The sequence below is a fragment of the Rhamphochromis sp. 'chilingali' genome (assembly GCF_963969265.1).
Source record: "Rhamphochromis sp. 'chilingali' genome assembly, chromosome: 20".
NCBI lineage: Eukaryota > Metazoa > Chordata > Actinopteri > Cichliformes > Cichlidae > Rhamphochromis > Rhamphochromis sp. 'chilingali'.
Genome location: NC_137947.1, coordinates 870,180 through 881,626, shown reverse-complemented (window position 1 = coordinate 881,626; position 11,447 = coordinate 870,180). Strand labels below are relative to the sequence as shown.

General features: G+C 44.3%; 1 protein-coding gene across 1 annotated transcript; it reads right to left on the bottom strand.

The window, feature by feature from the left end:
* Nucleotides 1–285: 285 nt before the first annotated feature.
* zic2b (zic family member 2 (odd-paired homolog, Drosophila) b) lies at nucleotides 286–5,179 on the bottom strand. Its single transcript, XM_080869032.1, has 2 exons — nucleotides 4,431–5,179; nucleotides 286–1,741 (listed from the first exon to the last, which is right to left on the bottom strand). The coding sequence occupies exons 1-2, from the start codon at nucleotides 4,951–4,953 to the stop codon at nucleotides 1,110–1,112; spliced, it is 1,155 nt and encodes a 384-aa protein (XP_080725158.1). The 5' UTR covers nucleotides 4,954–5,179; the 3' UTR covers nucleotides 286–1,109.
* Between the last annotated feature and the right edge of the window lie 6,268 nt (nucleotides 5,180–11,447).

Genomic DNA, 11,447 nt, shown 5'->3' with positions numbered 1-11,447 from the left:
ATACAGTCAATACAGCCAGCTCTCTGTCTGCCTGGGGTAAGCTTTGACATGGTAAGTGTGAATACTTGGTGAATTATCATGTTTAGATAGACTTTTGCAATGTGTTCATGGCAAAATTAAATTACAACCTTTTAGGAGGAACCACTGTGGTTATGGTTGGTGGACAGTTCCACCTGCTGCAGGTCTCTGAACTTTTCTGGTGGGTGGATCATGAATCTGAGCCACATATGAAGAGTGCACTTTAAAACAGTTACTTTTTTCAGCAGTTTCAAAAATCATGCACACTTCTACTTCTTTTCTTGATTTATTGATGCACATTGTGTGTAGGACATGAGATTTTTGAAAGCTTGAGGTGCTGGAAATGAAGTGTAAACAAACACAAGAGATTAACTCACTCATAATCCAACCGAGATTCAGTGGGAGATTCAGTACAAACAAGGACGTGAGTATAGTTTCACTGACTTCTGCTACGTTGGATTAAACTCACAAATACTTCCAGACTTCTGTTTGTTACTAAAGACCTCTGTATGCTTCCACAGAGGTGGCGGCCTGACAGCAGAATCAGCTGTTCCAGATCAACCTTTTAAAGTTGTACAAACCAGTCTGCTCGAAGCATACAGAGACTATAAAGTACTCCCCTGTGTACCTGCTGGTTTGGTCCTGCCGTGTTACCTTGTGTACATTGGTGCTGTGACATCAAGGAAACATTAACCTCTTTCCATCAACTTGGCCCCTAAAATTGCTTCACCTAAGTGGAGCCCTTGAATTGGTCATTGATCCGTGTCTCTAGAGGTCGTCATGTACACAAATCTCTTTAATATTCGCTGATCCACTTGCACAAAGTTAACTCCTTATCTTAGTTCAGGTTAGCTAGCCATGACTGATAACTTGCAGTAAAACATTTTGTTTCATAATCAGGAGTTCCTCCCGTCCTTTCGGACACCATTTGAGCCGTTTCTGTTGATCCACACATTTTTAATGTGACACAGTCCCTTTGACCTTCTCCGAGGGCCACCGATGTGGAACCATGCAGCTGCTTGTTCTGGCCCGACCTGGATCTGACGATATGAGATCTGTTCTGCGAGTCAAATTTCACCAGTCCCTCAACTTTACGTGACGTACTCCTCGTCATCACTAGGTTCTGATTTGATGTGGTCTGGGTGAAGGAGAGGAAAGTGTGGTGCTGTAGTCCTGGTACAGACATACCACTCCTTAATGTTAGACAACTGAGGTAAGGCTGGGTTGACTGAGCGCTGGCTCCGCCGTGGGGTCCTGCCGCTCTGCTGCTGCTGGCTCAGCTGGCTCTTCAGGCCTGAAAGAGAGAGATCCAGAGGCATCGCTACCGGAGACGAACTCCGTAGCAGCAGCTTATGGTCCACTTCGCTGGCTGAACGGAGGTCCAATTCGTGATTGGACAGCAGAGAAAAATGAGTGTTTCTGTCAGTAAGTGATGGAGAGAGGTGGTTCATTTTAAGGTCAAGGGGCTCGAGGACAGCCGGATGAGGTTGCTGGAGTTGAAGAGGGATGGCATTGTACAGGTCCTGGGTTTCAGAGGTAGGTGATGACTTTATGTGAACCTTCATGTGTTTGCGCAGGGAGCTGGGGTGGGTGTAAGACTTGGTGCATCCTACTGCCTTGCAGTCGTAGGGCTTTGAGGCTGTGTGGACCTGCGAGTGCTTCTTTCGGTCGCTGCTGTTGGCAAAGCGCCGCTCGCAAAACTCACACTGGAATGGCTTCTCACCTGAAAAACAAACATCACACGCACAATTATCAGCCTTGCAAAGGGAATGGACCTGAAAAACCAACATTCAACTGGACACGTTCAAAGGAGTGATGCTGAGAAATAGCATTGTTATTCCAAAAAAGGACACTTGTTTCTAAAGAACAGTAAATATTTAATGGAATCGTATTTTAACCTCCTAGGACCTGCGTCCACATATGTGGACATCACATTTTGGGTTATTTAGACCAAAACACTCAATTTTGCTCTACAAGGGCCTGATATCCACTTACGAGGACATTATGCTGCTACTGTTCTATCAAAATGTTAAACGAATATCCTCATGTGTGGCCCTCATTTTTCTTAAAAACAAAAATAAGGTTAAAAAAAAATCTGGTAATTCTTTGTTTTTACATTCATCAGGTCCCAATCAGCCCAAATATCAAAGAGAAATTAAAAATGCTGCCGTGGAAGAGCTCGGGTCTTAGGAGGTTAAATAATCAAAACTCATATCAAAGTTGGAACGCAGTGACCGATGTTCAGCAACCATCACTGAGCACACAGTTAAAGCAGGTTTAACAAATATGATGCTGCTGAAGAAGTGATCCTTTAGCTTTTAGGCATACATCCCAGTCAGGGAACAGCTTCCAAACCTCAGCAGAGTGATGTTGCTTTTTAAGAAATGAAGGTTGATCCATTGAGAAATTAGCAAAACAGCAGCTCTTGAATGGTGACTGAAAGCTTTGAAGAAGAAAGTCATCACCAACAAGAAGGCGATTGGTTACAAAAGAAGCAAATCTGTGAGTGCAGAACAAATGGTGCTTGATATCCTCTGTCAAGCATGGTGGAGAGAAGTTATGGATGCTGCATGATTCCTTCCCTTTGTTTTTAAATGTAATATCTCCAGTAAATGTAATAAATAGAAGGAAATTTAAACCAAAAAATCTGCTGCAGTTTTAGATCAACAGTCAGGAACCACATTGATTAATGCAGCACCAAATGGACAGAAGAGCTGTGTAGGTCAGGCTCTCACTGCTTCCATGCAGACACGCTGCAGCTTGTGAGAGCCCATATGGAAAAGAAAAAGACAATATACTTATAAAGCTTATATGATTTACTCATGAAAGTGGCCACTTTCTCATTACTTTCATATATTGTTTTAGGAAGTGTCCAAAACATACAAGTTTCATTTCTATAATTTTCAAGGGATCTCATATCTGTTTTCACTTTTGTATGCTTTTCATACACGTTTCACACAAGGCAGATACAAACTTTATAAGATTTATATTTATCTTTTCCATATGGGAGGACAGACACACACCAGGGTTTTTACCTTCTTCTGGGATAAAGAGAAAACACAGTGGGGTCAGCGAGGAAGCACCAGCTAATAAAAAACCCTGTTTTCACATAAGACTGGATGATTTAGCTTAATGTAAAACGATGAATGATTATCAGCAGAAGAGATAACGACATGCTAAATTTTAACATTTGCATGTTTTGTATTCCTTTTGAAAACACAGTTGTACTAATGCTTTCATGCTGTCTTTAACGGGAATGGGAGTGATGTCTTGGGGAAACTGGAAGCACACATAAAAGCATCGACTGTATTAAAGATGAATGCAGTGGCAGACCTGTTTTTGAAGCTATGTGCTGATCTTTTTTCGCCTCACCACTATAGCTACACCAACACGGGCTTCACTGGAATCTGTGTCCATCTTTTATGTACAGTCTATGTACAGAGCCTCTACCGTGACATCATGCCATCACAGGCCTTCCTAGAAAAAGTCTATATCAGTAACATAAACTCAGTGTTGTGGTAATAAAGCATCTTTAAGAGACATGGTCAGAAAATGGACCTGCATGTATGTGGGACCACTCAGCTACTTATACGGCTGCAGACCACTTAGCTGGAGCCTCTGTGACTCACATCAGAAGCAGCTTTTCTACCAATCAGAGAGCTGGTGGCTTGAGCCCCAGCCCCTTCAGCCTGCATGTCCAAGCATCCTGGAGTAAGTTGATCCATTAGATTGTGAGTGCATGCATGAATGTTAGACGTGGCACTTGTCTATAGAATGAATGAATGAAGGTGTGTGAGAGCTTGTTGGGGGGGGGGGGGGGGGGGGTGCACCCAGTAAGTACCAGTTTTTATTGGATGCAGTTTCAGAGCATCTGTCACACATGCAGCCAGTTTCAATCAGCGCCCTGCGCTACCCTGCCCGTGATGTCGGTACAGCATCGCACTCGTTTTCTGCATTGTGTGGTTGTTTCTAGTTTAGCTGGTGACTTTTATACTTTTACTGGCTTATTGATTTCAAGATCCTAAACGCAGCAAGCGCTGTTGTTATTGATGATTAATAACTGATGTATAGTCATTGCCCAAGGACGGGTTTACCGCTCATACACGTCCTGAGGACTAAACTAAAGCTCAGTGCTGACCTGTGCTGATGCCTGTCACCTTGCTTGACTCCTCTGCTGCAGTTTAGAACCGTGGCTGCTCGAGGAAACAAGGGAGCACTCAAGTCTAATGTGAATCTACACCGAACTAAGCCCAAGTAAACATGGAGGGGATTCCTAGCAGGGGAGAGCGCTGTGTATTATGCTGTGTTCTCGGTCCCTGACAGGAAGCTTGTGTTGACGGATGGCACGGACTGAGCGAGCGCAATGACAGTATCTGCGCTCTCGTAGCAGTCACACAATCACGAACCCTTACCAGTGTGCGTGCGCGTGTGGATCTTGAGGTTTTCCGAGCGTGCGAACATCTTGCCGCAATTGGGAAATGCGCATGAAAACGGCTTCTCCCCGGTGTGCACGCGAATGTGGTTAATGAGTTTGTATTTGGCTTTGAACGCCTTCCCGCCGCGCATACACTCGTCCCACATACAGACGTGACTGAGGCTTTCCAGTCCCGCAGCTACATGCTCGGTGGTGACGTGGTCCACGAGCTCGTGCATGGAGCTGAAAGTTTGATCGCAGACGGATGTCGCCGTCCGCCCAAGCCTCTGTCTTGAAGAAGTTCGGTCAATCCATTTGCACACTAGCTCCGTTTTAACGGTGGGGCCTTTGGAGAAATCCAGCAGGCCGTCCATCCCACCGCCCGCATCGGTGTCGGCAGAAGCGGGGATACTGGTAGCTCTCGGATGGGGTGGCGAGACGATGCTAGAAGCTCCAGAGTTGTTGTTCCCCAACGGAGAGACGAGGCCATTGTGCCTGGCCACCACAGCCGTCCGCTTCATGCTCTGCACGGCGGGCTGTCCCGCTCCTGTCGCCACCAGCACACCTTGCTTTCACTTAAAATGAGTTCAATCCAACTGGCCAAAGCCTCACCACTATCACGCTTCCTTCCTGTGTGTTTTAGTCGAGGCGAGAGCGCATGCGGCAGCGTTTTTACCCCCCGCTGCTCGCTGTTAGCTCCCGAGAGTCAAAGCCTCCATGCTTCTATTTACTGTGAATAGAGATGAACGGAGTCGAAGGAATACAGCAGGACGCGACCCGCTACCATTTGGCGGCGTCCTTGTCTCCTTTCCTTCCTTACTCCAGCCTTCCTTCCTTTTAGTTTTAACTAACGTGTCCATATTGCTGATGTGCGTCGAGGATCAGGAGCGCCAGCACACAGAAATGAAGCATTGCCTGATTTAATGATGACTCGTGAAATAACCTGCATTAGTAAATTCTTTTAGAACTGTTTTCATGTCTTTTGTTTATTTAGACATGCATAACATCCATCGTTGTTTATATGTTAAAGGGAAATGAAAAACATAAATATGAATAAATATTTCCAAAATAATCCAACAACAAATACTTAATGTAGTTAATACTAAATATGATTTATAGAAAGAAAAAGAAAGAATCAAAACCTCATTTTAAAAAATGTTCAAATTGAGACTTTAAAAAAATGCAAATTAAAAAGAGAAATAAGTAAATGAATTGAAAAATCCAATTAGTTTTGAAATGTTTATTCCACTCACCTTTTAAGTTTCATTTTTCCCGTTAGCTGTAATAATTACTAGATTAGCTATTGGATTAGCTTTTCCATTTCTATGGCTTTTTTGTCCTTGGAGAAAAAGCAATGCAAATTAGGCATGCATGTAAAGAGGTCTCTCATTGGTTGCTCACAGGCATGCTGGCTGGGTTTTTCTGTGCCACTGACAGCTTTTCACTGTTAAGGAGACTTTTTAAAGAAGTGTTTGTGGACAGTTAGCCTCGGTATTCACTCTCTGAAAATGTCCAACACAAATATATGAATGATGTGAAGGGAAAATGCAGGGAAAAGAAAACCTGAACCCCTCATGATTTGGCTGAAAGTAATGTAGTAACACAGCTAATGCTAGTATCCCTCCACGTAGCCATGTAGCCCCAGTCTTACCTTGTGAAAATGTGACATACCAGTAGTACTAGCTAGCTTCTGTTTTTAGTAAGCTAATGTGCACAAATAAAGCTTGAAGAAGCTCAGACTGTTACAATGGTTAAAACCAGTCCTGTTACATTTATACACATTGCTAAAGCAATGGCTGCAACCTACAGCCTTTGAAATCACGATTAATATGCTGTCCTAATATTAATTTTCTCTATACAATCTGTGGCCATAAAGTCTCTGAATGTTGTGTGAGCTACAATAAATGATGTGAAATAATGTTTTTAAACCAGGGCAGCACGGTGGCACGGTGGTGAGCACTGTTGCCACACAGCAAGCAGGCCCTGATTCAATTCCACCTTCAGGCCAGGGTCTTTTGTGTGGAGTTTGCATGTTCTCCCCATGTTTGCGTGGCTTCTCACCGGGTACTCCAGTTTTCTCCCACAGTCCAAAGACTTGCAGTTAGTGGGGATTAGGTTAATTGATCAATCTAAATTGCCCATAGGAGTGAATGTGAGTGAGAATGGTTGTCTGTCTCTGGCTGTATCCCAACTCAGGGTCTGCAGCCTTAAAGGCCGCATTTTAAGGCCGATTACGTCACAGCGGCGCGCCGAAGGCTGTCCCAATTCGAAGGCTGCTCGACATGCGGCCCTGAAATGCGTCCTTCATTTCCCTGAATTTTAAGGATGTGGCGGTGTAGACTTCGTGGCCCAATATATCCCAGAATGCATAGCGCGGCGGTGGGTGTGGATAATTTTGCCGAAAAAAAACGGCAGACGAGGGGCGCCCGAAGAGTAAACTTTAAGTACTGAATATTATGTCACTTATTTATGTGCGAATGTTTAATAACGAAGAACAATAAAACATTCCTGTTGGCCACATGTCGGCAAAGTTATGTGACGTTAGTGACGTTTGTACTAACTTGGTTTTAAAGCCTTTACTTTAAAATATACGCCGTTCAATAGCTGAGCTTCATCTCACAGAGAATGATCAAAGCTCATGTAGAAACAAACAAATGAACAAAAGATTGTCTCAAATAATGCTGAAAAGTTTCCAGCTGGTAGTATCATGGTTGCCCGGCAACCTGGGCAGCGTGACGGAGGCTAGACCGTCCCATTTCACAAGCCTCGCACTTCCGGCCTTAGCGGTCTTTGAGTACGCGGCCCTTGAGGATCGTTGAGGCTGCGTACTTTAAGGCTGCAGACCCTGAATTGGGAGACAGCCACTTGTGTCTTAGCCCAGACTGGCGACCTGTCCGGGGTGTACCCCGCCTCTCGCCCTATGACAGCTGAGATAGGCTCCAGCGCCCCCCTGCGACCCTAAAAAAGGATAAGCAGAAGTGATTGGATGGATGGAAGTTTTATAGAAAATAAAGTGAACTTATTAAATTACTACTGATATTGTGGGTGATTTTTGTCATGGTACTGGGTCTGCGACCCACTGTTTGTGTTTCAACTTCTGGAATGATATTCTTTGATTACTGATGTTGATGTTTTGTTTACTTACTGTTTATCTGTGGTTAGTCTCTGGCCCCATGTTTTCCCGGTGCTTTTGTATTTCCTCTGTTCCAGACTCTGTCACCACCTCTGCCTCTACATGATGTCACGCTTCCTGTTTTATTTTGATAGTCCATGCCTTATGTCAGTGTATTCTGCTTTGTCTCTGTATGTCTGATTTGTCCCAGCTGTATTCCCACCTGATCCCCATCCTCTCTTGTCTTGCCTGTGCATTTAAGCCATGTGTTTTCCTTTGCCCTTCATCGTGTTGTACCCTCACTGTGCTGAGTTTTGCCCTTTGTGATCCTGGCTAAGTTCAGGTTCTCAGTTCCTGGTTTGTTTTCCAGTTAGTCTGTCTTATATCTAGTTTTTCGTTTTCATATTTGTGGCTTTGGTTAGTTTTTTTGTGAGTTTACTTTTATAGAAAGTCTTCCCAGCAATAAAGCTGCTGCTTTAAGTTTCCATGCTGTGTACGAGTCCTGTGTTTGGGTCATCCTGACTGCCACAGCACACATCCTGACAATTTTTAATCTTTTAAATGGATTTGTGTGTGTAGGTTTGTTTCTGGATGACAACTTGGTTTCCTTTGGGAGGTGAGGACACAACTACATCTGTTCTACACCATGCTGTAATGGGTTTCACAGGTCGTGACCTTGGAGCGCTTTGAGTCAGCTTTTTGGCTTCAGGCACCCCAAGGGGAATTTTTTTTTATTGATATAGATATACAGCGGTCCCTCGTTTATCGCGGGAGTTACATTCTGAGAATAACCTGCAATCTGTGAAATCCGCAAAGTAGCCAACTTTATATTTTACAATTAATATAGATGTTTTAAGGCTGTAAAACCCCTCACTACACACTTTATACACTTTTCTCAGACAGGCATGAACATTTTCACATTTTTCTCTCTTGTTTAAACTCTCAAAGTTCAAACCTTCGTAGAAAAATAAGTCCAGTATTATAGGATCAAACCAAAGATCAAACCCTGTTTTCAGGTCCAGGACATGGGAATAGAGCAGCTGCCAGAAAATTCAACATTAATGAATCAATTGTACGGAAGTAGAGGAAGCAAGAAGAATGAGTTGAGTAAAGTTTGACTAATCTGGCTGTTTTGTTTCGCTTAATGCGCCTTATAATCCAAAAAATACGCTAACTTTTACCTTTCTTTTGCATGTCAGGAAGTCCAAATTTTTGTGTGATGGTTAGCATCTTCCTGTTACGGCCGAGAGGGCCAGGCTGTGGGTGTGGACTCAAATGCAGACACAGAGGGAGGCAAAACGGGCGTGAACACAGTGCTTTATTTACAGTGCCTAGTGAACTTACAAAGCAGGAAACTATGAATGCTATGAACTGTGGAAGCTATGAACTGAGAACTGTGAGGCCAAACTATGAACATGAAACTCTGAGTGCTATGGCTAGGTGCTAGATTTCACGGATGGATCCGGGGAATGGAAAAAGGGGCAGCAGCTTGGATGGAGGTACGCAGTCACTATAATGAGAGGAGACAAGTAGTCAGTGGCAGTCTAGTGAATCACAGCTGAAGGATTAGACTATGGTGGTTAGGGCTTACGCGTTGCAGGTTAAAGTGTCATGCGAGGAGGGGGTGTCCAGGGGGTTCTGGGTGAGGAGTGGCCAGAGAGGATCCAGAATATGCTTGGAGTGAGGGACTTGGCAGGGAGGCAGACAGGTGTAGTCCAATGATGGAAAGGAAGCAACCAGATGACAGAACCAGCATCCAGGCGGAGATGTGAGTAGTTTAGGTTGGGAAGCGCAACTGCCAGGTGGGTCGTGAATTAGCAGAAGATCTGGCAGAGGTCTGTTGTGAATGCTGGTCTTATATACTGGTGACTTGATTGGAACCAGGTGTGGAAGCTGATTGGAGTCTCTCCCTGAAGGTGGAGCCCAGCGGAGTGGAAAAACCCCGTACTCACCCGGACCATGACACTTCCCTGCCTTTTGGGTGCTACCGCAGGTGCCTTTGACGGTGCAAAACGTTTAGTCGACATTGTTGTGTTTGTTGGGGAGAAAACTTACAAACATACAGTGCTATACTGTATGTTTCAGAGTCACAGTGCTAGCAATTGAAGATTTATGTAAATTTGACAAACTGAACGCATTCTGTACTGTACAGGAGACACGGCACGGAGGTGTCTGACTGACAATGGTCTACAGCCAATCAGGACACAGAACACAATACGCTGTAAAAGAAAAAAAAAGCATGCAAAATTGCACAAAAAAAATCAGTGAGACAGCAAGGCTGCAAAAGGTGAACCGCATTATAGCGAGGGACACTGTATATAGATATTTCAATCATTTTGTCCGTCTGTATCTGGAAGTCCCACAGGATCTTAGCTCGGTCATTCTCCACCACCCTTGGGGGCATCTCCCATTTTGACCTCGGGACTTCCAGGTTATACTCGGCACAGATGTTCCTGTACACTATGCCGGCCACTTGGTTATGGCGTTCCATGTATGCCTTGCCTGCTAGCATCTTGCACCCTGCTGTTATGTGCATCTTTACACAGCCTGCACCTGGGGTCTTGCCTGGTGTGATAGACCCCAGCCTCTATGGATCTTGTGCTCAGAGCTTGTTCTTGTGCTGCCATGATTAGTGCCTCTGTGCTGTCTTTCAGTCCAGCCTTGTCCAGCCACTGGTAGGATTTCTGGATATCAGCCACCTCCTCTATCTGCCGGTGGTACATACCGTGCAGGGGCCTGTCCTTCCATGATGGTTCCTCGTCTCCCTCCTCTTTCTTGGGTTTCTGCTGCCTGAGGTATTCACTGAGCACTCGGTCAGTTGGGGCCATCTTCGTGATGTATTCGTGGATGTTCCTTGTCTCATCCTGGACTGTGGTGCTGACACTCACCAGTCCCTGGCCCCCTTCCTTCTGCTTAGCGTACACCAGGGGTAGGCAACTCCAGGCCTCGAGTGCCGGTGTCCTGGAGGTTTTAGATGTCTCCATGATCCATCACAGCTGATTTAAAGGGCTAAATGACTCCTCAGCATTTCTTGAAGTTCTCCAGAGGTCTGGTAATGAACTAATCATTTGATTCAGGTGTGTTAACCCAGGGTGTGATCTAAAACCTCCAGGACACCGGCATTCGAGGCCTGGAGTTGCCTACCCCTGGCGTACAGCCTCAGGGTGCTGGACTTGGGGTGAAACCCTCCATGCATGGTAAGGAGCTTTCTTGTCTTTTTTTTTTAAACTCAATTTTTATTATAATTTACAACATTGTAACTTGTACTTGTCAATGTTCACAAGTAGGACAGTTACAGAAACCGCAATGCAGAAATGTAGATCAAAATAAGAACTGCAATTAGGAAGCACAAAGCAAAACTGGAAAGCAAAACAAAACCCAAGCAAGCAAACAAACACACAACAACAAAAAGAAAACAAAACAAAAACTTTATGTAACATTAAATAACGTGACAAATCTAGCCATAAATGAACAAAACGAAACAGACCTATGCTAAACTATTGAAACAGTAAAGCATGTATGGGTCGCCAACGCTCAGTAAACAACTCTCTCTGAATCCGCAGAGCGTATGTTATTTCCTCCATCTGGTAAATTTCTCTCACTTTATCAAGCCACATATTATATGAAGGTGGGTCAAGATTCAGCCATTTAATAGTGATACACTTTAGTGCTGCTGTAAGCAGGATTCTTAAGAGATACTTTTATTGTTTCCCGCAAAACCAAAAATACTCCTAAAATGGCTAGCTGTTGGTCTTTCGTTAATGGTTGTTGGAAAACTGTGTTGAGAACTTTAAATATGTCATTCCAAAATGAGCAGAGTTTTGGGCATGACCAGAATATATGTGAATGGGTTCCTAAATAAGTACCACAATTTCGCCAACAGGTGTCAGGATTTGTAGGCTT

Excerpts from the sequence above, each read along its gene's own strand:
- zic2b (XM_080869032.1), bottom strand. The coding sequence starts at position 4,953 with ATGAAGCGGACGGCTGTGGTGGCCAGGCACAATGGCCTCGTCTCTCCG. Across the intron at positions 1,742-4,430 it reads CCACACGCGCACGCACACTG|GTGAGAAGCCATTCCAGTGT; the intron begins GTAAGGGTTCGT and ends TTTGTTTTTCAG.